At 39.7% G+C, this 23,534-nt stretch overlaps 2 protein-coding genes across 2 annotated transcripts; both read left to right on the top strand.

Moving 5' to 3' along the window:
- The first annotated feature begins 273 nt into the window (after positions 1-273).
- LOC102717421 lies at positions 274-1,561 on the top strand. Its single transcript, XM_040521650.1, has one exon. It carries the CDS (start codon positions 274-276, stop codon positions 1,357-1,359), a length of 1,086 nt encoding a protein of 361 aa, XP_040377584.1. The 3' UTR covers positions 1,360-1,561.
- Positions 1,562-18,798: 17,237 nt separating this feature from the next.
- Positions 18,799-23,251, top strand: LOC102717144 (hexosyltransferase GAUT11). The gene is made up of 3 exons (XM_015835796.2): positions 18,799-18,885; positions 18,963-19,169; positions 21,252-23,251. The coding sequence occupies exons 2-3, from the start codon at positions 18,999-19,001 to the stop codon at positions 22,704-22,706; spliced, it is 1,626 nt and encodes a 541-aa protein (XP_015691282.2). The 5' UTR covers positions 18,799-18,885; positions 18,963-18,998; the 3' UTR covers positions 22,707-23,251.
- The last annotated feature ends 283 nt before the right edge of the window (positions 23,252-23,534 follow it).

Below are 23,534 nucleotides of genomic sequence, written 5' to 3'. Positions count from 1 at the left end.
GTATCAATATTTTATAGATAACTGTTATATAAATTAACTATTAAATTAATATGAATTAGAGCTAATAATTACCTATGCTATCGAACTTGCTCCAGGAAGGAGTACAGCCACGCTAAGCAAAGCCCACACCACACTGCCCGATCGAGTGCTTCGGTGGTGCGGCTTTTCGACTCTCTCCTTTTTATCTCCTTTTTTCACTGCGCTCCTCGATAAAAGCGAAACCGCGAGCTGCACAGTACTATAGCCGAGAGGCCCATTCTGGCGCCAGCTGCCATGGCCTCCAACCTCACGGCCGTCGCCGCCGGCGCGGTGCGCGCGGCCCGGGCCTTCGCCACGGAGATGCTCCCGGCGGCCGTGACAAGGGAAGCCGTGGGGGCCTCAATGGCGTGGTTGCTGCGCCACCTCTGGTCCTGGCTCCTCGCGGCGAGAGGCGTGGCCGTGGAGAATCTCCCCGTCGCCGCCGCGGTGGCCAAGGGAGCGGCGTGGTCCGCGGTCGAGGTCTCCGTGCCATGGCTGCAAATGGCGGCGGAGTTCTTGCGTGGATTCTATCTGTGGCTGCTCGCGGCGACAGCGGTCGCCGTCGAGAATCTTCCCGACATGGCCAAGAACGCTGTGGAGTACGCTATAGAAGCCTCCCAGCCATGGCTGGGAGTGGCGGCGGAGCTCCTGTATGGCCTCTATGGGTGGCTGCTGTCGGCGATTGCCGTCGCCGTCGAAAGCCTTCCCGGCGTGGCCAAGAACGCGGTAGAAGCCTCGCAGCCATGGTTTGCAGTGGCGGCGAAGCTCCTGCAGGGCCTGTACGGGTGGCTGGTCACGGCGAGCGCTGTGGCCGTCGAGATGCTCCCCGACGTGGCCAAGAACGCGGCGGAGTCCGCTGCTGAGACCTCGCAGCCATGGCTAGCAATGGCGTCGAAGTTCCTGCAGGACCTCTGCGGACGGCTTGTCACGGCCGGAGACAAGGCCGTCGAGAATCTCCCGGGAGCCGCCACGGCCTCCATGGAAAGAGGAGCGGACGGCTCGGCCGAGGCCACCATCACCGTCGCGCCCACGCCAGGCTGGTCCGTGCACGGCCACGGCGGCGTCGCGGTGTATGCCCTCCTGGCGGCCGCTCTCCTCGCCGTGGCGTTCCTCGGCGGCGTCGTCTGCGCCCTCACCTGCCGGACAATGAAGGGCCCCGGGCTCGGCGGCGCGCGCGTCCCCCGCGCCATGTTCAGGGCCAGCCCGAGGCGCTACTACGCCGCGGTCCGGACGGCGCGGAAGGCACGGCGGCGCGGCGCCGGATGGAAGCAGCTGGTGGCCGGCGGCGTGGCGCTCGTCATTGCCTGCATTGTCTATCTGGGTGCCAAGAAATTGCACTGAACCTTGAAGACACATACTAGTAGTTCAGAAATCTCATGGGGAACTTTATTTTTTGGATTAACTTTGCTACATCTAGATTGGTTCAGAATCAGCAAGTGGATCTAGTAGTCTGTAGTAGAATCAGAATCTGTAGCTCTAATGGATGGAATGCCAATTAACATGCCATGGTGCAGCTAGAAACTGTTGATTTGCTCATTTTTCTTGCAGATATCTCTTGGTTTCTCGACTTCAGTTTTGCCTCTTTACCAGAAATTGATGTTTTGCAATAGTCTCTAGCTAATTTTGGTTGTTTGTTTTATCTAATTTAATGGATTAGATCTAATTTTTTCTATCGGTGGTAGAATTATGAGCAAGCGGTTGTGATTTTTCTACCAATGATAATATTGATACAGAGTGAGCACGGTAGTCATCATGCGAAGGGCTGTGAGCAGAAATTTCCTTGTGCTTGAGAAGCAGCGGTAGTCATACTGCAAGAACAAAGTCTTGCATGTCTGACATTGGATTGTTTTTTACCAGTATTACTAGTATATAACAAAAATAGGAGTATGTTACAGGTAACCCAATGTACAAATCATTTGTAAAATGCACTCTGAGTATTTAAGCATGAGAAGTGTTAGGGCCTAAAATTTCCGATCCTTTTCTCATCTGCAACCATCAGGTACCATCTTGCAAATATGTTTTCTTCTGCCCATAAACTTCGAATTGAACTGCATACGCCTAGGTGTAGTAATGACCCCAAATAACTCTGACGAATATTGCACTGATTTGGATTTTCGTTGTGCACGCAGTTTGCCACTTTGCTCTCACGCATGTATTAGCCTGTGTCTACAAATTAATGGGCCAGTAAATCAAATTAAACTTTCTGGCTCGTTTGTTGATATGGATCAAACGAAGTTTTGCAAAACCTAAAATTGTTAGCCTAAAGAAAATGTCCGTTCAGGAAACAGAAGAATGTTTGCTGTGAGTAGAAAAGAGAAATGGCTTAGTTGGGCCTCTACAAAGATTTTGGCCCACTCGAGAGCATTTCAAAAGTTTGCAACTCACTCCTACTCTACTGCTATAAGCTCTTGTTATAAACATCTGAACTTGTCATTATAGTTGTTGTGATTATGGTTGTGCTGTACACAGGTATTCCCTTAATTATACACGGTCGTATATATCACAGGACTTGAATCTGGTATAATTTTTTCCTCAGTGATCAACACCGGATGGATTAGCAAATAAGAATCTTACTGCAAAGATTGAAGCATTTATAACATTCATATCAACCACAAGGGGTTATAAAACATTTGCGTGAATTAAGGTCGTCATTGGCCAAAATTTGATATATTTCCTTGGCGATGTATTCCATTTGTTTTACAGCGTAAAACTTTTTAGCCATGTCTATATACATCTAGACCTATTTACAAAGCATATACATTAAATCAATTAATAGATAATTTTAGACAATGCTAAAAAATCTTGCAATGTGAACGAGGAAGTAATATTTTAAGTTGAAATCCATGAAAACGAAACTTGATACTTCTAAACTGTCAAAGAATGGCATCTTTAGATTTCAAACTGATCGAAGGAACTACGACCTAACCTTTTAGTTTGAAAGATAACAATATACAACTAAAACTCACAGAAAATTACAATTCTTTCGCAAATGACCCTACCTGCTCAACTTGGGTCCCACATATCATACGCACCGTATCACTGTCCAACATGCCATGTAATGTAGGGGTGGGTGAACTGTACCGTGGGCAAGTTGTCACATCCGCAACTGTATAATTTTTTGCTGATAAACATGTGGGTTTCTGAAAATTTTGAACTTGAGGATGCTCTTTCTTAGTACTTGTGAGTTTTGACACTAGAATCATAGGTTTATATATGAAACCCATTATTGTCGAGGTCAACTTAATTACGGTGTAGTGACAAGTTGGTTTAATTTTGTGCCGAGTTGGATAAGAGAAAATTCAAGGGTTAAGAACCTAGTGGAATTCACTGCAAGTTTGAGTCCATATATCTTGATTAAACCGATCCAAAATGAGTCCTGATCTGCCTAGTTAGTTATAATGGATTTGGCAACCATCTGATACTGACAGAATGACCTTTTTTTTTAATGAAACTGACAAAATAACTATGTTCACAAAGGCATGAACTTTTCTAGTGGCCACATAACACAAGTCAACAAAAACAAAAGCAATATCCCTTTCACAAAAAAAGAACTAGGGGAAAAAAGAGCATATATACTCCATGCAATATCCCTGTATACATGGTGCATTTGGAAAGGGATGCATGGTCTCCATTTCCTAATTTAATCAAGTATTTCCCATGCTTTCTCAAGGGCCTTAATCTTGAAGCAAACTCCCAACCTAACCAACAAAAGAAGATCAGCTACCACATAATCAAGTTTGTGTGTTCTCAACTTTATATAATAGCAGACTATGAATTAATTAATAAAATTCCGTAAGTCACAGTGCACATGCGGAAGGATCAGCTGTCCCCCCAAAGCATGCCTCACCAAACCCCAATTTGGTTGCCTTTTTTTGCATGTGCATGTTACTTTTCACACTTTTACTCTACTATGAATCAGTGCTTTTCCTCTCTGCAGTAGTCTAATGGTATGATGTGGAGAGTTGCTCTACTTGTTGGTGCATATTTGTCACTTTCTAAACTTTCTACAAAAATGGCTTTTTTACATGATGAAATATTCCTTTAATATTATGCTTCTTCAACAACAGGGATAATACACAAAACCACATAAAATAGAAAAAAAAGATAAAACTAGAGATTTTTTTTACACTAGTCCTAGTTAGTTTGGATCCTTCAATAGACACCAATCCAACGGTTGATACTTCTCTTACCTTACCTTGTTGGTGGCAATAGACATAATAAGGGAACAAAATAATATATTACACCTACCATAGTTAACATGATGTTTGTTTGGTAAGTTTCTACTATGCTTTCGTTATGGAATTAGATTGTAAATACAAAAATTGAGTTCGTAAAAATAATTAGGGAGCCGCTACCGTATGGTATCTCATTTCGCAACGGGATAATTCCTATAAGGTATGAAACATAATACATCATTAGTATCATATCCGATACCACGATGGTACTAGCTGATACTAGAACGATACCAGCTGATATTCACTTGGTACCAACTGATATTAAGATGGTATTAACTGATACACTGCCGTAATGACCGTCAGTACAAGAATGATACTTAAAAAACGATTCCTTAAAATATCTCAATTCTAATAAAAAATAAATTGGAAATATCTCAATTCTAATAAAAAATAAATTGAAGAAATAGTAGAAGAATGAAAAAAATTCAACCCAGTTAACGAATTGAGAGGTTACTATGATACAATCTTTCTAACTTTGGCTTTAACAAAGAACCGCCATATGATTATCGACGATATATTCCTCCAAAACAACTTGAAGTTAGCGTTGGATTTTCATTCAAAAGACAACACATGCAACAAAAAATCGAACAAATTAGCATCGGCATTGTAAAATCCTGGTAAACAGCATCTGTGTTGTCTCATCTCAGATATCCTTACCACCAATATTAGTCCATGACCTTAGAAAGCTCACCGAGAGCAACATCTGCCCAAGACAATTGCTGGGAACCAAAGAGCTAGCTGAAAAAGAATCACATATATAAAGCCAACCATGATAACCAAAGAATGCATAAGTCGCCACATGAGAGTAGCCACCGTTGGAAATATAGTGATTAATTGGCATATTTTAATCCAAAGAAATAAAATATTAATCATGACATCTAAGCACATTGACCGTGTGACTATGCTAAACATGAATATGCTCATTACTATAAAAGCATCTACTATAAACATGTTTAGCATGGAAGTAACAGAGAATTTATACCCTGAGAACGTGTCCGTTCTTCAGTTCGGAGAGGCATTATTGTTGATGGTGCCTCCTCCATTGCCGTTGTCATTGCCATTGCCCCTGCCCCCACCACCGTTTTCGTTGCCATTGCCACTGCCCCCTGCCCCGCCACCGTTTTCGTTGCCATTGCCTCCTCTCTTGCCGTTGCCGTCACCAACGCCACTGCCGATACTGTCATTTGTGGACGTGGTATCGTGAAGACAAGGACGAGGAAGACCGAAGCTTGGAGAAGACTTGCCGAAGACCAAGACGAAGCTGCCACAACCAAACGCACCAAGCGTTGAGGCAAAGTAGAGCGCTGAGATGAGGACAGAGCAGTTGCATCAAGATGCTCCCCAAAAACATGATCGCCCGCCTACCCATACAAGTATGCCGGTGGACAAAGTTTTGAAGGTATGCTCATTCCATGAATCGGGGAGAACCAAGATGGCAACACAAGAACAAATTAAGAGAGAATAATTCCGTGAAAGCTCCTAACGCTTTTGTAACGAAAATGTATCAGAGTAGTTTCCACGAGACGTTAATGAGTCATCGACGCACTAGCTGTTACCCTTGTAATGATCGGATCCATGCATGATTAGCGCGCTCAGCCGTTACATGGGACAAACTCTAACCTCATGCACATCAAGCACACACGCCATGGCTTCATGCTTCGGGACACCGGTCACCTGGCCTTGAGTCCCTAGGGCACCCCTGGGCTCGAGTCAATCCCTAGCCTCGGGACCCCAAGGCACGAACCAGCCGATGCTCCTGATTCGGTCTCGGAGCTCTGGCCTTAGGACCCCAGGACCTGACCTAACTCTCGGATCACGTCCTGCCCTAGGAACCCCGTCCCATACTGTGGTCCTTGGCCGATGACACACGTATGAGGCTCTATCTTTCATCTCAATCACTCAATGGAACTTTCACAGTAGTATAACATTGATCGTGAGCCAATAAAATTTATTTAGAATAAAAAGGTTCTAACCAATTTATTCCAACATCCACTTCCAACTGATCATCTCTCAACAATGAGAAATATGGCACACGACACATAGTCATTGCAATTTTTCTGCCGACCCTAGGCCAGATCACTGCTGCTACCATCGGTGACCTTGTCCTCATCAAATTGCTACCATCTCAGCGACAGGATATATTGCACAGGAGGATCCTCACCACTGCTACACCAAGATCGATATGGTACTGGCAAGCCGTGACCTTGATCGACTCAAACGAATTCAATCTGCCCATTAATTAGCCTCTCAGACCATTGCCGGAACCCGTGCAACATTCGGCTAATATCAAGGTCAAATAATTAACAAACCATGCATACATGTCTTTGTTAATTTCCTAAGTAACTAACAATATGTGCCTCTAAGACATATCCAATATCAACACTATTACGCAGTTATGTCAATGTTCTCCTGTTATCTTCAAGAGAGGACAATTAATTTAACAAGTTGACAGGCAAGAGGGTTTAGGTTTTTCACTTCAATTCCACGCACAGGCTCTTATTGTTGATCAATCGTTTTAATTACCTGACAAGCACATGCCACCAATATGTTCATCTAATTGTGTCCTCATAGCTATCTATTTATTTATGTCGTACCACAGTTCCTTGGTAAGTTTCCCAACATACAACCAGAAAGTGTAGATGTATATTGGTAGGCAATGTGAAAGTTATTTTGGATCCCCTTGAACAGTCGACTTTTGGGAGCATCTAATTGTCAAATTTCAATCATTAGATCATCTAACACATTCATATGTCTATTTTCCTTTGCATGAAACAAAAAAAATTCCAACTTAAAATTAAAAGATTTATATATATACTCCGACGTGGACCCTCGCCAATATATTCGAGATAAATATATAACTAGATAAGCATTAAATTAAAGCACAAACTAAAAAGATATTTACACTAGAGTTATACTAAACTTACAATTTGATATGCTGTTCATTTAGATATGTAGTTGTGCATTCCAAGTCCAGATGACCATTTATTATAAGAAAACATCAAAAGGCAAATATGAAAGTCGTAAAGTTAATTATAATTTGTTTCATCTATCTCAACATAACTTCATCTTGCAAGTAATCATTGAATTGGATTTGTGAAAGTAGTGGACAAACATATTAGGACCAGATAAAATGAGGACAATAGCAATGAGATATGATAAAGTGGAGGGTATGGCCTTTTGCTTTTGTATCGGTATATGTTGGATGGGTGAAAAATGAAGTTGTTTTGAGACAGAGACAATAGTTAAGCAGAAAACAAATCATGGTTAATCTAAAAGAAAAAAATAGTTAAGTCCTCTTTGATTCATAGAAATAACAGGAAATTTAGAGAATCTCATTCCTATAGGACTTATTTGCCGAATGGCCCTTTGAAACAAATGAATGGACATTATAGAATCATATGAAATTCCTAATGCCTTATTCTATTTCTATGCAACTTTTGAAGAAAAAATAATATGAGGTCCAACCTCATGGAAAGTTTCCTTTTGACTTTTTATCTCTCTCCAAATTCATGTGTTTTCATCTGAACCAAACAGTCATTCACGTATATTTTTTTTTATGTTTTGCAATCCTCTATTTTTCATTACATTCCGAAGTACCCAAATTCTATGTTTTCTTATTGGAAAATTTCGCTATAGGACATTGGGACTTCATGAAATTAGCTAGATGACACCGCAAAAGTTAAGTTTTTGGGGAAAGACACTACCGAAAACTGAAAATTAGCTATAAGACATCGCCTTTCGATGTGGAGAGGGAAGGGAATTTTTGACATGAATGGATGAAAATACCCTTGAATGATTTAGTTAGGAGTGTTGGGGCAACTAAATCATGGAAGGTTTGGTCCATTCGCGTCAAAATTTCACTTTCTCTCTCCATCTCAGCACTGATACACTAAAAAAGGGAGGTGGTGTCCTATAACTAATTTCCAGCTTTTTGTGGTGTTTTCTCTCAAAACTTGATTTTTGCGGTGTCCCCCAACTAATTTCGTGAAGTCAGGATGTCCTGTAGTAAAATTTTCATTTCTTATTTGTCCATTTTCTCAAGCATGCATTTCAAAGAACCCCAAATCAGTTGACATCAATCTATCTATATTAAAGGCACCTTCTTTGTACGGTACAAAAAATTGGTTTTTTCACAACGACAAGAGGATTGTCATGCATTTTATAGTCGGAAAGAACTTAAAGTTAGTCGCCATGGAACTATTTTCTTTCTTAGGTTGCCTCCTATGGTTTTCTTTAATAAATGAGGAATTTAATAAATGAGGAATAGATAAGGGTGATAGGAATGATGAAATAAAAAAATTAATGAAAAGTAATTGAGGTGACAAAATGTGTATATTTCAGTACACGATTTAAATAATATTTTGGAATGGAGTGGGTTTTTTCGCAATGGCAATAGAGTATCGGCATGCATTTTAGCGTCGGAATTAACTTAAAGTTGGTCGCCATGTGACTATTTCCTTCTTAGGTCGTAGTAACTAGTAACACAAGACTATATTAGTTTTAGAGCGTTAATTATTAGTTGCTTCGTTTTTTTCTTGGCTTTATGTACCTGTAATTAGGATGCATTTGCATTTGCGTGGGCATCTAGTGCAGAGGCCAAAAAAAATATAACATTTTCCATTATTAAAGCAAGTAAAGCTTTTATTCTTTTTCAATGAGAAAATGAACTGTCTAGCCCCTACACGTACCAACTAGTTAAGCGCATAAGAGCACAGTTAAACACCGATGAATACGATGGTTTGACAAAATATGTTGTCGGTGATTAGTGCAATAATTTTCTAGATAATTAGGACCTCTCATCTATCATGCAAAAAACCATCAATTTGCAACATCACGTCTACTAAATTAATTATTAGTTGCATGGTTGGTACCAGCTATAGTCACGAGCGATGGGGTTCATGTCATGTAGAGCTACAGTGATGGGAGACCTGCTTTAGCGTTTTTTTGCTTTCGATCGGCCCTGTTTACTTAACACAACAATATCACATCGAATCTTTGAACATCTAAATAAAGCATTAAACATTGATGAAACGAAAAACTAATTGTATAGTTATGGAGAAATCGTGATGAATCTTTTGAGCCTAATTAGTCCATGATTAGCCATAAATGATATAGTAACTCACATGCGCTAATGACGGATTAATTAGGCTCAAAAGATTTATCTCGCGGTTTCTAATCGAGCCGTGAAATTCGTTTTTTCATTCATGTCAAAAACCCCTTCCGACATCTAATCAAACATCTGATATGATATGTAAAAATTTTCATTTGCTAAACACCGTTATATATCAAGAAAGCAGCTAGACAGTATGTAGCCATTCAACAGGAGGAATGCCTAGTTGGTTAGAGTCCAGGAATCTGATGGATTCCGAACTCATCGATGTGCTCGCTCACTCCATTATTGGATTGGATACCCAGTCAACTCGTTCATATGCCAAGTGTTCCAGTACTGGCAGCTTCTTTCGAGCAGGGCCCCAGCAGCAGTGTTTTGTACTATGTGGGATGTGGCTGTCCGATTATGTATATACTAGGGTACGTACAAAACGTTTTTATTGTTGTCTCTATCAATTCATGCTCGCTGAAATGGAAGAAAGATGATAGGAGAGAGAAAAGTGGTTGTTTTTCATAGAGTTAGCAAAACATCGACTCTTAGCGCATGAAACGAGGAAACAACCAAAAAAATTGCTTTGTATGTATGCTAACTTTAATCAGAGGCGCTGATCACATGGAATACGAACGGGAAATTAATTAGCATATAATCATGAAGAGTCAGCTTAAAAGATTATCCATTGTATGAGTAGTTTTTTCTGTTGACGTGGCCTGAGATAGAACCCATAATAAACTCTACCATTGAACATGGCCTTAGGCTTGGCATGTATCTATGAATATAACTATCTCTTGTTTGGTTGTTTGGATGACCTTCCCAATTTAGACCATTCCCATGAAAAAAGGGCTCTTTGGCCAGGCTGAGGAGAAATGCTCAATTCGAGCTTCGTAGCTCGGCCAAGCCCAATGGATACGGGCCATATGGCGGGCTATAGCCACATGTGTGAAGATTGGCCACCGTGCGTGCAAGGCGTAGGCATAGGCTGATTCGTTCCCTCCTTGTTTCTTCCCAAAACATAAAAAAATAGGGTCTGAAGAGGGCGAACCACATGTAATCAACAGAGGAGGAGGAGGACGATGATGAGGAGAGGGTACAGGTAGTGTGCTCGAGCTTCAGATCTAGATGCGATCGGAGCAACTTGCTCAAGGAAGAGGGATGAGCTTTGAGGGAAGGTCATTACCACCGTTGCTTGGGCCTTCACCATCTTCATCATCATCATTGTCCCTACCACCACCTCAGCGTCGTCGACCGCTACCTGTCTACCTCATGTAAAATAGAGGAGTTGATCTATAAGTTTTGATGATGAATAATTGGCGGTTGTGATTTGAATAAGTATTTTTGTGATGAGATGACGGTTTTGGTTTTGGACTTGTGCTCGAAATATGGTTTCTTTATTGTGCATGTGTAGGTATCACTTGAGGCCTTAGAAGAGTATTATCGGTGATGGATCGGAGTTGACTAGGGAGTAGTCAATGTCTAGGAATCATGAGATCATGCGGGATACTAAAGGCTAGAGGATAATGCACATGGTGATAAAATTTTCATATTGCATACCAGAGGGATTGTGTGCGTATGGAAAGAGGGGTCGAATTTGGAAAGGAGTCTAAATTCGGAAAGATGGATGCAAATAAGAAAAGAGGAGTAGAATTTAGAAAGAAGTCTGAATTTGGAAAGATTTATGGAGATAAGGAAGAAAAATAGAAGTCGAATTTGGAAGAGAGTCCGAATTCAGGAAAATTGATGGAGATAAGGAAATGAATAAAACCATGCACCCACAGTTCTTAATTGCCATGGGAACCTATAGGGATCAATGCGACATCCTCGGAGTAGACCGGTGCGTCGGAGGAATTGGATTCTACATGACAAATAAAGCACGCAAGCAAAAATAGACTATAAGTCTACCAAAACAATAGAAAACTAATGTTAATGGATTCTTTGCATTTTTTTGAATTTACTGTTATTTGAATGGACTTAAAATAGAGATTAGATGAATTTTCTATGATTTTTAGAAGTTTTCTGTGTTTTTAAACTAAACAGAAAAGTCCTAATTAAATTTACTGCACATTTAAAAGAGGCGCTAACGATAGCCGAGGAGAGGGAAGCGACGACATGCAAGCCCATACTTCGGTGACTTGGCTCACGGTGTCAACTGTGGACTCGGACCACGAACTCAGTCCACGGACCGAACTCTAAAGGGGAGGAGACGCTCAGTTGAGTAGGCAACGGCGACAGGGCGGCTCGGCTACTGATGATGCACATGGTGAGGGCGACGGCACAACGCGACGACAAGGTATATGACAATGGTGGCGCGATGTTATGATGCGGCGGTGACACAGGTGGGGCACGCAGCCGATGACAGATGATGGGCGAGCAACGCGGAATGGTGTGGAGGAGAAAAAAACGATGTGGTGTGGCGACTCACCGGCGATGGCAGCACGAGCTCGAGCGCGCGAGAGAGAGAGAGAGCGGGAGTGAGGGTGGGCGAGAGTGGGCGAGGGGGGAGGAAGAGGGCTGCGGCTTGCGGGCGGCCTTTTGAAGTGGGGTGCTAGACGTGGCCTGAGGGGGCGGCGGCGTGGAGAGGTGGGGTGGCGACTCAGTCCTCCCTCTTGTTGGCGGTGAGGGTGAGCGGGGTGGGCGGTGGTTGTAGGCACGGAGTGGGGCGTGGGCGAGCAGGCAGTTGGGGGCCCGTGGGCAGGTGTGCAGCGATTACCTAGCCCGGGCAGGCGGCGGGAGGAAGGGGACGCCCCCCCAACAGGTGGTCCCCACATATCAGCGACCCGGGAAGGACGGAAACAGAGAAAGAGAGGGGAGGGGTGAGCAGGCCCATGAGGCCATGGGGAGGGTTGATCCCAACGCCAGGGAGGGAAAGTGAAAAAAAAGAAAGGGAAGAGAGATTAATTTCTTTTCCTGATTTTGAATAATTGTTTTATTTATTTCCATGACTAGAAATTCTACTTAAACTCTTGTTACCACATTTTGGCACATGCGTAATATTTTAAAATATTTTGATAAGCCACTTCCATTTATTTAGATATTTTTTTAATTGGGTTTAGCTTCTGATTCAATTAAGCGAATTATTTTTAACGATTCATTTTTGGTTAATTGATCTAGAAAGGAACTTTGGGAGTTTTCCATCGATTACAACCAGGGACTGAAACAAGTTGGAGCAAAATTCTCAAAACTTTGTGCTACCTATCAAAGTTATACCCTATACTACTAATTTAACTTAATCTAACCCAAGGTTCCTGAAACCGCGGGAGGACCTCCGACCGCGACCCAACAGAGGTGCGGTTACCGCATGGTAAGCACGGAAACCGCGGATGCTACCGCAAATTCGATTTCAAAATTTTGAATTCAAAATCCACGGTTACCGTGGCTTTGTCAGTCAAAACCGTGTGGTTTTGAGAGAAAACCGTGGATGGTATAACCGAGGTAAATTATAAAAGATATCTAAAAAACTTTAAAGTTATAAGAAAAAATAGGGAATTAGTAGTTAACTATAATTTTGACAGTTAGGACATGTTTTTGGAAAAACATTATCATGGATTCTCCATGTTCCCGCATAAGATTTGAGGTCATATCTACCATAATGCACATGTGTTCATTTAACTAACAAATAAATCACGTATTTTATATGAATAATCATGTGTATTTATCCAGCATACGTATCTCTAAAAGTTACAAATGTTATCTAAATTAATTGATATAGGAAGCTATCTAGAACAATCAAGTAATAGCTACAATTTTTACTCCATAATAAACTAACCGGACAACGTACAAACATATTCTTATATGTCTACAAATCAATCTCATCGAAGATACCGTCCTCATGTCAAAGTTTTCATATAAATATATGACTACAAATAATTTTAACCTAATAAACTATTATAAATTTCCTTTTACCCCTCCCTTTTTCACTAATAAATTTTAACTTTTTATACATTTCTTACATCAAAATTCACTACAAATTATACTCTACCACATAATTTTTGTTTCCAAATTTCATTATTTTTTTGAATTTGCCTCGAATTTAAATGTCTCTACCGCCGGTTACCAAAACCGAGCCCCGACGGAGGCTATGGTTACCACGGTTTTTGAAAATCCTGATCTAACCTATGAAAGCATTTGCATCAACTTGTGGAGCACCACCTCCATGACTAGGCCTGTTCAGGCCTTGTCTTGCCCGGTCAACCCAACCTAGCCCAACCTGAAAAAACTAAAGCCCGTTCTAGCCAGGCCCAACCATGAACCGGGCTAGGCTTAGGCGTATATATTGAAGCCCAAAATTTATGAAAAACCTAGGGTTGGGCCAAGCTCAGGCTTTGTTTTTTTAGAATTGTCGGGATCGGACCTAGGTTTTTTGGCTAGGCTTTTTCCAAGCCCAGCCTCGTCCAAACAGGATTTTGAACGGGCCTAACGATGACCCTAGGTCCTATAATATGAGTAGCAACAGATCTAGGCTTTATGTTTTTTGGTTTCACCCGTGGTTCTCACCCTCTCAACATCTAGCACCTGCCTTCGTAACATGCTAATAACTCTACGTCTTCAGGAGAAACTCTGGAGAGATATTTTGCCATGATCAAGGTTCACAAAATCATGGGTGCACCATTACCATCCCCTAACGGTTCTGGTGGTTATCGTGGTTAAACAGTGCAAATTCATATTAAATATGACTATAACTTTAAATTATTATATATTTATATTATTTTTTTGACTGCAGGGACGTTACCGCCCCCCGCGTGCACTAATGATTGCATGGTTACTGCAAAGTAACGTAGACCCTGCCCATGATGAAAACAAAACCCAGCCACAGTTACCCCGAACAATAGTGCTGATGCTTGCTTGAAATGTTCAATAGAGAAAGAACCATCAACATTAACTCATTCCTAGCTCACATATGGCGGTTACAAAGATTTTATAGGCACTTTTCATACCTAGTGCCTAACAGATTATTCATAACTCGCATTATCTGCTTTCCTCCATTGTCACCTCATGGTTGTTGGACCATGAGCATAAGATTTCTCTACTATATATATCGTCTTTTAGATATTGGACCATAAACAGAAACTCAAAATAGATAGATAGATGGAGACATGGAGTATGTGAAAAATTATGACAACTATGACATACGTTTAACTTATCTATGTTTGTATATATAAAAAGGAGCATGGCCGGGTGGTAAAATGAGTGGTAAATTCTGCTGCAACATATGAGTAATATGCTAGCACCGGTAAACAATATCATAAATAGCAGTTACCTAAGTAAAGTTATTTTAAGACTGAAAGAAATTAAAAAAAAACATCAAAGGCGCATCTCAACGGGTTCCTGGGCTGGCTGAGAACGGTTGTGATAGGAAAAAGCCCGGATGGTGCTGCACTGCTGCGTGCTACTTACGTTAACGGGTTGTTGTCAACGAGTGGGATCCGAAACCGGTGGGCAACTTGTTGCCTTTAATTTCCTGTCGGTAGCTTAGGTGGTTTTAGTTGCGAAAATTTTTTGGCAAATACATCACATCGAATGTTTGACTGGATATCAGAAGGAGCTTTTGGACACGAATGAAAAAATGAATTTCACGGCTCGCCTAGAAACCGCGAGACAAATCTTTTAAACCTAATTAATCCGTTGTTAGCACTTGTTGGTTACTGTAGCACTTATGACTAATCATGGACTAATTAGGCTCAAAAGATTCGTCTCAAGATTTTTTCCATAACTGTGTAATTATTTTTTGGTTCATCTATATTTAATGCTTTATTTAGATGTCCAAAAATTCGATGTGATGTTTTTGGAAAAAAAAAGTTTAGGAACTAAACGAGGCCTTAGCCTCACTCCAACCCTCAGCAAACAGTGGTCAACAACGGTGCGGACAAAAGTCACTTGTTTATATACTTTTGTTAAGCCTAGAAAGTACTGCCATCATGTAGCTAGGGTTAATTACATATTTGACCATTTGGGGTTAAATTATGGGTAGGACATTTCCATAATTGCTTTGACCTTTTTGAAGATGCTCCATAGGATTGGCCAGGGGATGTCATTTCTGCAGTAAGCATGGTACAACTTACGCCGCCTTCGGCCCTGAGCTACCCTTAACTTATCTCGTTCGTCTTCCACGCGCATACTTTCCGAACTGCTAAACAGTGTATTTTTTATAAAAATTTTCTATAAAAAAGTTGTTTTAAAAGATCATATTAATCTATTTTATATTTTTTAAAAAATTAATAATTAATTAATTATGTACTAATATATTACTGTATTTTTCGTGCCGGATAAGTTAACTTATCCACACCTCTCACGTGGCCTTACAGTATCAAGTTGAGGGTGAAGCTTACCCAATGGTGCAGCTCCAAATGACATACGTTCTCCCGGACCTTCTTTGCAAGCAGGAAGGGTGATGAACCACAGGATTAGAAAATGGAGAATATTTTTCCAACGGGATGTGCAAACATACTTAAAAAAAATACACTCGAACTAGAATATGTTTGGTTTATGGGCGAGATTAGGTAGATATGACGATTCATATTTTATTACATATGCTTATGCGGGTTGTTTAGTTGGTGGATGTATAACATCGAGTGGATGAAATGAAAATTATAAATTATTGATTCATATCCAAATATATTCATTATTATTAATCTTGTTGTAATTGTTGCTAATTAACAATAAAAAATTAACCTAATAATCCATAATCAACCCTAATCTTAAAATGGTAATAACTAGTGCATTTGTTTCATATTCTAACACTTTTTAGCATTGTCTAGATTTATCCAGTGATGAATATATATAATTTGTATATATGTCTAGATTCATTAGCATATAGACATTATAAAATGAAAGGAGTAATTAATAACAAAACAAACTCATTATCACTAATTCATTGCTAATGATCGTTTCTTTTTTTTAGGGTAGCTAATGATCGTTTCTAGTAAGGGTGGATGGCCTAATTTGGTCAAATTGGCTGGACTTATCCGTCTATCAGATTTTAGAAATATTTTTTTGGGCAGTCAGTGTCTCCATCTCTCCCTTAAATCAAATAGTACTCCCTTCGGTCAAAAGTATTTATCGTTTAGGACAATATTTAGTCAAACTTTATAAATTGCCCCAACTATTTTTTTGTTAGAATGAATTCATAAAACCAAATAAGTTAATGATATTATTACAGTAGCTTTCAAGGAAAATCTGTAGATCATTTTTTATTTAAACTAAGCATTGAAGAAGTAATTAATTGTTAAAATTTTAAAATTTTGACCAAATTTTATCTTAAACATAATTAGTTTTGAGTACAGTGAGTACCTGACTACCATGCATATTTCATTCATCGAATCAAACATACTCTTGAATAACATCCAAACTGGATGAAGAAGATGAACTTGAGGTAGCCAACAATGGGTGATGTCAAAGATAGGGGAGGAGATAGGTGCTGGCAATAGGCAATGGGCTGAAGACGGACGGACGTCACCGAGACGGTTGCATCTGCTAAATGGCAGGGATGTATGAGCAGACATGCTCTAGGGAATGAACATAGATTCTGAGCTAAAAATCCTATATAGATAGCTTATTTAGTTTTGGAGCTACTTTTTGTTCAATAAAATTTTTGATTGGGGCACTACCAAATTTTGGTTGTATAGGATTTGAACTAGCGTGGGCAAACATCGGTAGCAGAGCAAATATGCACACTACAATACTGAATTTGTCGAAATTTTGGCTGGGTAATATTTTGCTCCAAACCAAATGTACCTTAGATGTTAATGGAGTAACTACACTGAGTAGTAGGATATAGGCTTTCTATATACACACACCTAAGAGCATTGTTAGAAAAGTATATCTCTCAATCAGTAGTAAACTAGTTAAGCAAAATAAGGACATAGAAATAATTGATACATGTACTCTTTCACTTTTTTATTTGACGTCATTAATTTTTTTATTTATCTCTGGGTATTCATCTTCTTCAAAAATTTATATAATTAGTTATTATTTTGATATGATTGGATTTATTACTGAAGACACTTTAAGTGTGATTTCTTATTTTGTATATTTGCATACAAAATTAAATAAGACGAATGTTTAAATGTAGATTCAAAAGTCAATAGACTTTAAATAAAAAACCAGGAGTAGTAGGAGGTGATTGAAAAAGCCAAACAATATATTTACAAATAAAAAATAATTTATGAATAAAACTTTTATATACGTATTTTTAGCATTCTAAAAGCCAAGGCTAAAAAATAAACATCGATGAAAACCCTAAAATTAACTTTAAATTTAAAACTAAAAATTTAAATCTTACCTTTTAACCGTAAGTGGAAGAAAAAGATAGAGGTGGTAATTACTGCCAAAAGAAAATACATCTTATGGTTGATGATCCGAGAGCTCAAACTCACGAGCCAGCTACTGGATGTTGGGTGCAAGTGCTAGTGGCTTGATCTATCGCCATCATTATCTAACACGGAGAAAAATGACAAGACAAGACGAAGATAAATATACATTCATATTGCACTGTGGCAAAACAGCGAATATGCCTTGAACTCTATAAACTTTTAGTAACGCTAGTAAGTCATACGATAAATGCATGGGAGTAAAGAATGGTTTCATGAACAACTTTTATGAAAATCAAAACGTAAACAAATATGCCAAAAGCTTGAGGGGGATTGTTTGGTCTTTTCGTGGAAAAATCAAAACAACATATTTACAAATAAAAAGGATTTATAAATAAAACTTTTATATAAATAAGTGATCTAACCATCAACTCTTGAAAATAAACATCAGTGTAAAAATAACAAAATCAACACTAAATTTAAAGTTAAAAATTCAAATCCTAGATCATAAGCATGAGCATAAGCAAAAAGATTATGTGTCAAACATTTAAATAAATATTATTTATATCTCACCGCACCATTCTCAACTTGTTTTCTCCTAATATTCACCTAAAATATATAAATTCTCAATGTTTCGCAATGTAAGACTTTGTAGCATTGCCTGAATTCATATGGGATACTAATAAATGTGAACATATATATAAATTATATACGTTCATTAATAAATAAATTTAGACAAGACTACAGAGTCTTATCGTATGAAACGGCGGTAATATATCTCGTGTTTAGATCGACTTAAATATAATGGACGACTCCCAAGACATTTCATATGTTTTTCTTCTCGGTGCGGATTTGTTGCACGTTCGGTTACACAAGAGTCTTATGTTCGAATCGAATTTAGAAACGATTTGATTGGGCTATTTGTTGTTGATGGATTCATTCCCCCTTTTGATTGGAGGCGTAGAGTGGATTCTCTCATCAGAGAGCGTGATCGGTGAGATCACAGAATTTCATTTCGTTCCATTCAGAACGTACCACCGTCGCGGGGGTGTAGAAAAAGCCCGAGCCTCCAACAACTTCAAAGCCCAGCGTGATTGGCCCCCCCTTCCTCCCTCGGCCTCGCCTCCCTCCCTCCCTCCCTCCCGTCTCCTCGCGACTTCGCCGATCTCCATTCCACTCCAGCGGCGCCGGCGTCGGCTTCCTCCGCATCTGGGCACCACCCGTACGCCTCTCTTTCGTTTTCTTTGCGTTGCTTTTGCTTTTGCTTTGCTTAGCGTTTAGCTTCTCTCCTGTGGGTAGATCTGGCAGCAAGAGGCGGTTTTTGGTTCGGCATCCATGCCCCCCGTTAGGTCCGCCCCCGGGAGGCGGGCGCCGGAATTCCGGCGGTCGTCGCGGCGGCGGCTGCCCGGGTGGATCTGGTGGCTCGTCGGGATCTTCCTCGTCGTCGGCCTCATGCTCTTCGTCCTGCACCACAAGCAGAGGGAGCATTTCCGGCCGCCAGCGATCGTGAGTTGTGCCTACCTTTTTTGGGGTTTGCTGAATCCATCCTTGCTGAATTCCGTGGGATCTTTCGAATGACCGCAGCTTTTGTTGTTCAAGTTCTGAGTAACTCTGAAAGTCCATGCCTTTTTTGTGCGTATAGGTTGTTTCTGTGTTTCACCTCTCTTTCATGGATGGATCTCAATTAGCATAATGGTTTGAGATCTTCATCAATGTGCCATGTATTATCTTGCTTTTTTATTGTAATTATGCAATTTGAATGCTAGCTAACTTAGCAGATAGTGAGCGTGGTTTGGTGGGCTGGCTGAGTTAAAAATGACAGCTATTTCTAGATCTTTCTTGCCATAATTCAGTATATGATCCTTAAAGTTAGTGTTTCTTTTCTCTAGTAAATTAGTCATATTTATGACAATTTTAGCCGTTTGCATGTAAAAATCATTTCTGATGGCTAATCAGAACTGGTTGTTAGAAATAGCAAATGGGCTGTATAGTTCAAGAGTTGGTGTGACATTATAGATAGGCTGTCTTTGGACTTCTTTGGAGATCTGCTCAAGTACTTAGGTAGAGTGTCATCCTCAGAAGGTGGTTTCCCATCTTCCATGTTGATAACAAATGCTATTACTGTAGTAGGAGGATGATTACTTTCCTCTTTGATGTGAGAACAATGCTGTGCAATGATGATGATTTAATCCATACCTTTAGTCAATATTCTATATGTAGTATCAAAGGCTCAGAACTTGAACTTGTCCAATTGAACTATTGGGGAGTTAATTGTTAGTCTTGTATTTGCCTCTGAACTAATACCATTGGATGTCCATGATTCTTTAACATTGTGTACCATAGGTTACATAAACCGCAGTAAAGATTTCAGTTTCCCTGTGGGCACAATTCCCACCTGTGATACCGACTAGTGCTAGTTGATTGAAATCCTTCATTGGATGGTAATGTCTGTCTTAACTGGAACCTGTATATTGCCAAAGAGACTGCTGGGGAAAACCGATGATTTTCAACATATGAAGATGAAAGTGAAGCCGACACAACTTTGGCAAGTTTGCTAGTCATGATACATTATAATCATTAGAAACAAAAATATTCTTCCTCTAAAGTGGTGTACTAGTAAATAAACATAATATTTAGTGGAATATAGGATTTTCAACTTAATGCACTTCTTGCAGGATCTGTAAACCTATATGCTTGAATTGCTCTAGTTGGACTAACCTCTTGAGGTCCAAGCTGTTCAAAATTTCAATCATTTGATTGTTTTTCAACTTGTTCTCAAGCTGTAAATTTGTTAGGAACAGCATTGTTGCCTATGTAGAAAAAAAGTAGTTAGTTTTGAAGCCAAGATTTTCTAAAATCTGTTGTGTATTCTATATTTTTTCACTATGTTTGTTTTCCATCCTAGTTGATTTTCTTGGCAAAACTTGGCCAAGTCATAGGGACCAGTACCAAAATTTGGTAGACATGGGCACATGGTAGAAAAAATTGGACACAGCCAAACAGCTTAGATTATTTGTTTGTTGAATCGCCTAAGCATGTAATGATAGTAAATGTTAATAGCCCCTCTTGATTCTTTCAACAGAAGTATGTTTTTTACATTCCTGTGCATGTTTTTGCCACCAAATTATATCGCCGGCACTAACTGTTCATATAGATACTCAACAAAACAGGTTCATAGCCTTAAAAATATACATTTTTACAGCATCATTTATTTCCTTTTAACATGCACAGTTAATTCCATAGAGATCAATGGCAGCCTGTTATACTGATTTTTAGAAACCTTACTTTTTACTTGGCTAGTTGGAAAAGATTACGCCCTGCCCTTGAATCTTGATAGAAGCTTACCAATTTTGCATGTTTCATAGTGGAGGATTATTTTGAGCCATGAGGGAGATAGCTAATGGACCATGTGAACTATAAGCCATTAAAAATTTGAAACTTTTTCAATCTGTTACTTCAAGTACGTTCAGATTTTCTTTACCAAAGAGAGAATTTTCTTCCTATTGATTCTGCCCACTTCAAAAATCTGTTGCTTTTATTCAACTTCAACGGATGTTTTCTCACTACCCCCTTTTTTTCATGTTCCAGGATAAGGGTTCAGAAATTGAGGTAGCCCATCATGAGAAAGTAAATTTCACTGAAGAGCTTTTAAGCAGCACATCATTTGCACGCCAATTGGCAGATCAAATGACTCTAGCAAAGGCTTATGTCATCCTTGCAAAAGAGCATGGCAACCTTCAGCTTGCATGGGAGCTTAGTTCCCAGATAAGAAATTGTCAAAGATTGCTATCTGAAGGGGCTGTTAGTGGGAGGGCCATCAATCAAGAAGAAGCCCATCCAATAATAACTCAGCTTGCACGATTGATATACAAAGCACAGGACTCTCATTATGATATCAGCACAACAATTGTAACATTGAAGAGCCATGCCCTTGCACTTGAGGAACGTGCAAAGGCAGCAGTTGTTCAAACTGCTGAGTTTGGTCAGTTAGCTGCAGAATCCGTCCCCAAGAATTTGCACTGTTTGACTGTTAAGCTGACGGAAGAATGGCTTCAAAACCCAAAACTTAGGAGTCGATCAGAAGAACATCGGAATTCCACAAGATTGGTGGACAATAATCTGTACCATTTCGCCATATTCTCTGACAATGTTCTGGCCACATCAGTTGTTGTCAATTCTACAGTTTCAAATGCAAACCACCCTCAACAGCTTGTATTTCATGTGGTCACGGACAGGATCCATTTTGGGGCTATGTCAACTTGGTTCCTCATAAATGATTTCAAAGGGTGCACTGTTGAAGTCCGCTGCATAGATGAGTTCACATGGTTGGATAAAGCTGCTTCTCCTCTGGTTAGGCAGCTATCTGAGATGGAAACTCAGGGTTTCTATTATGGTGATTCCAAAAATCTTGAAAGAGAAATAAAGTTCCACAATCCCAAGTTCGTTTCTCTGTTAAACCATTTGCGGTTCTACATTCCTCAAATACTGCCTAATTTGGAGAAGGTGGTCTTTCTCGATGATGATGTTGTGGTACAGAAGGACTTGACACAGCTTTTTTCAATTGAGTTGCACGGTAACGTCATTGGAGCAGTGGAGACTTGTTTAGAGTCATTTCATCGGTACCACAAGTATCTTAATTTCTCCCACCCAATTATCAGCTCCAAAATTGATCCAAATACTTGTGGGTGGGCTTTTGGGATGAACATCTTTGACTTAATAGCTTGGAGGAAGGCAAATGCTACAGCCCTTTATCATTATTGGCAAGAGCAAAATGCTGATCTATTACTTTGGAGGACAGGGACACTTCCTGCAGGTCTTTTAACCTTCTATGGCCTCATGGAGCCCCTAGATCGCAGATGGCATGTCTTGGGGCTAGGATATGATGTCGACATAGATGATCGTTTGATTGACAGTGCTGCTGTTGTGCACTACAATGGGAATATGAAACCCTGGCTGAAGTTAGCCATTCGCCGGTACAAGTATATATGGGATCGGTATGTCAATTTCACACACCCATATGTTAGAGAGTGTTTGTTGCATTAGAAAGCCTGCAATCTCTGTTCACAGTGAATCCTTCATGCCATTGAAGCTAGGCGCTTCAGTTTCTTACATGGAATTGCTTTTTAGCACCTTGTTTAAGAAATCCTTCGGAGGTAGATTATATACTCAAGAGACAGCATCAAAGAAGTCAACTGTTAAAATTCCTTTTTGGGTTGGGGAAGATTCATTTTGGGATGAAAATAATTCCTTTGCAGATTTTACATACAATTTGGACTGGAAATTTTAGCAGTCTAACCAGATTATCTGGATAGATATTGTAAAAGAGATATAGTTGTTGGATAAGTGGGTCAATTTTTGAGATTTAGGAAATGCCAATTGCCGATTCAGCTGTTCAGAGTTGCTGGTGTTACATTCTTTCCAGAACATTGTGTTTTATACTGGTGAAGAAGCTTCTCCTTTTCTCTTTGTATAGACAGCTCTGTATTCTTCATACAGTATGAACTCAGCTCATTTGTTAAAGGAAATCAAAATCATTTTGATGTGCTGAAATTGTGTTGCTTATAAGTTATAATGCTTTTAACTTTATACCTCAAAAAACTGGAGTACTACAATACGTATTCATTTGCTTAGTTCTTGAAATCCCATGAAGTTAATTATATTAAATTCGTTTGCTTGCAAAATTCTTAAATTCAAGTGAGCACCATTTGGGCATGAGGTTAAATGTGCCAGGGATTTTATGGGGCTTATATTTTAAACTTTTGTATATGTAGACTGTAATACTAAGAGCAAGTTCAATAATATAGCCAACTATTACCTCCAATTTATCTATAATCAATCTATAGTTAATTCATACAATAGTTACCTATAAAA

This window comes from Oryza brachyantha, chromosome 3 (genome assembly GCF_000231095.2).
Source record: "Oryza brachyantha chromosome 3, ObraRS2, whole genome shotgun sequence".
Lineage (NCBI taxonomy): Eukaryota > Viridiplantae > Streptophyta > Magnoliopsida > Poales > Poaceae > Oryza > Oryza brachyantha.
Note: the sequence above shows the minus strand (reverse complement) of the source record. Positions and strands in the feature narration are given on the sequence as shown.

Excerpts from the sequence above, each read along its gene's own strand:
- LOC102717421 (XM_040521650.1), top strand. The coding sequence starts at position 274 with ATGGCCTCCAACCTCACGGCCGTCGCCGCCGGCGCGGTGCGCGCGGCC.
- LOC102717144 (XM_015835796.2), top strand. The coding sequence starts at position 18,999 with ATGCCCCCCGTTAGGTCCGCCCCCGGGAGGCGGGCGCCGGAATTCCGG. Across the intron at positions 19,170-21,251 it reads ATTTCCGGCCGCCAGCGATC|GATAAGGGTTCAGAAATTGA; the intron begins GTGAGTTGTGCC and ends TTCATGTTCCAG.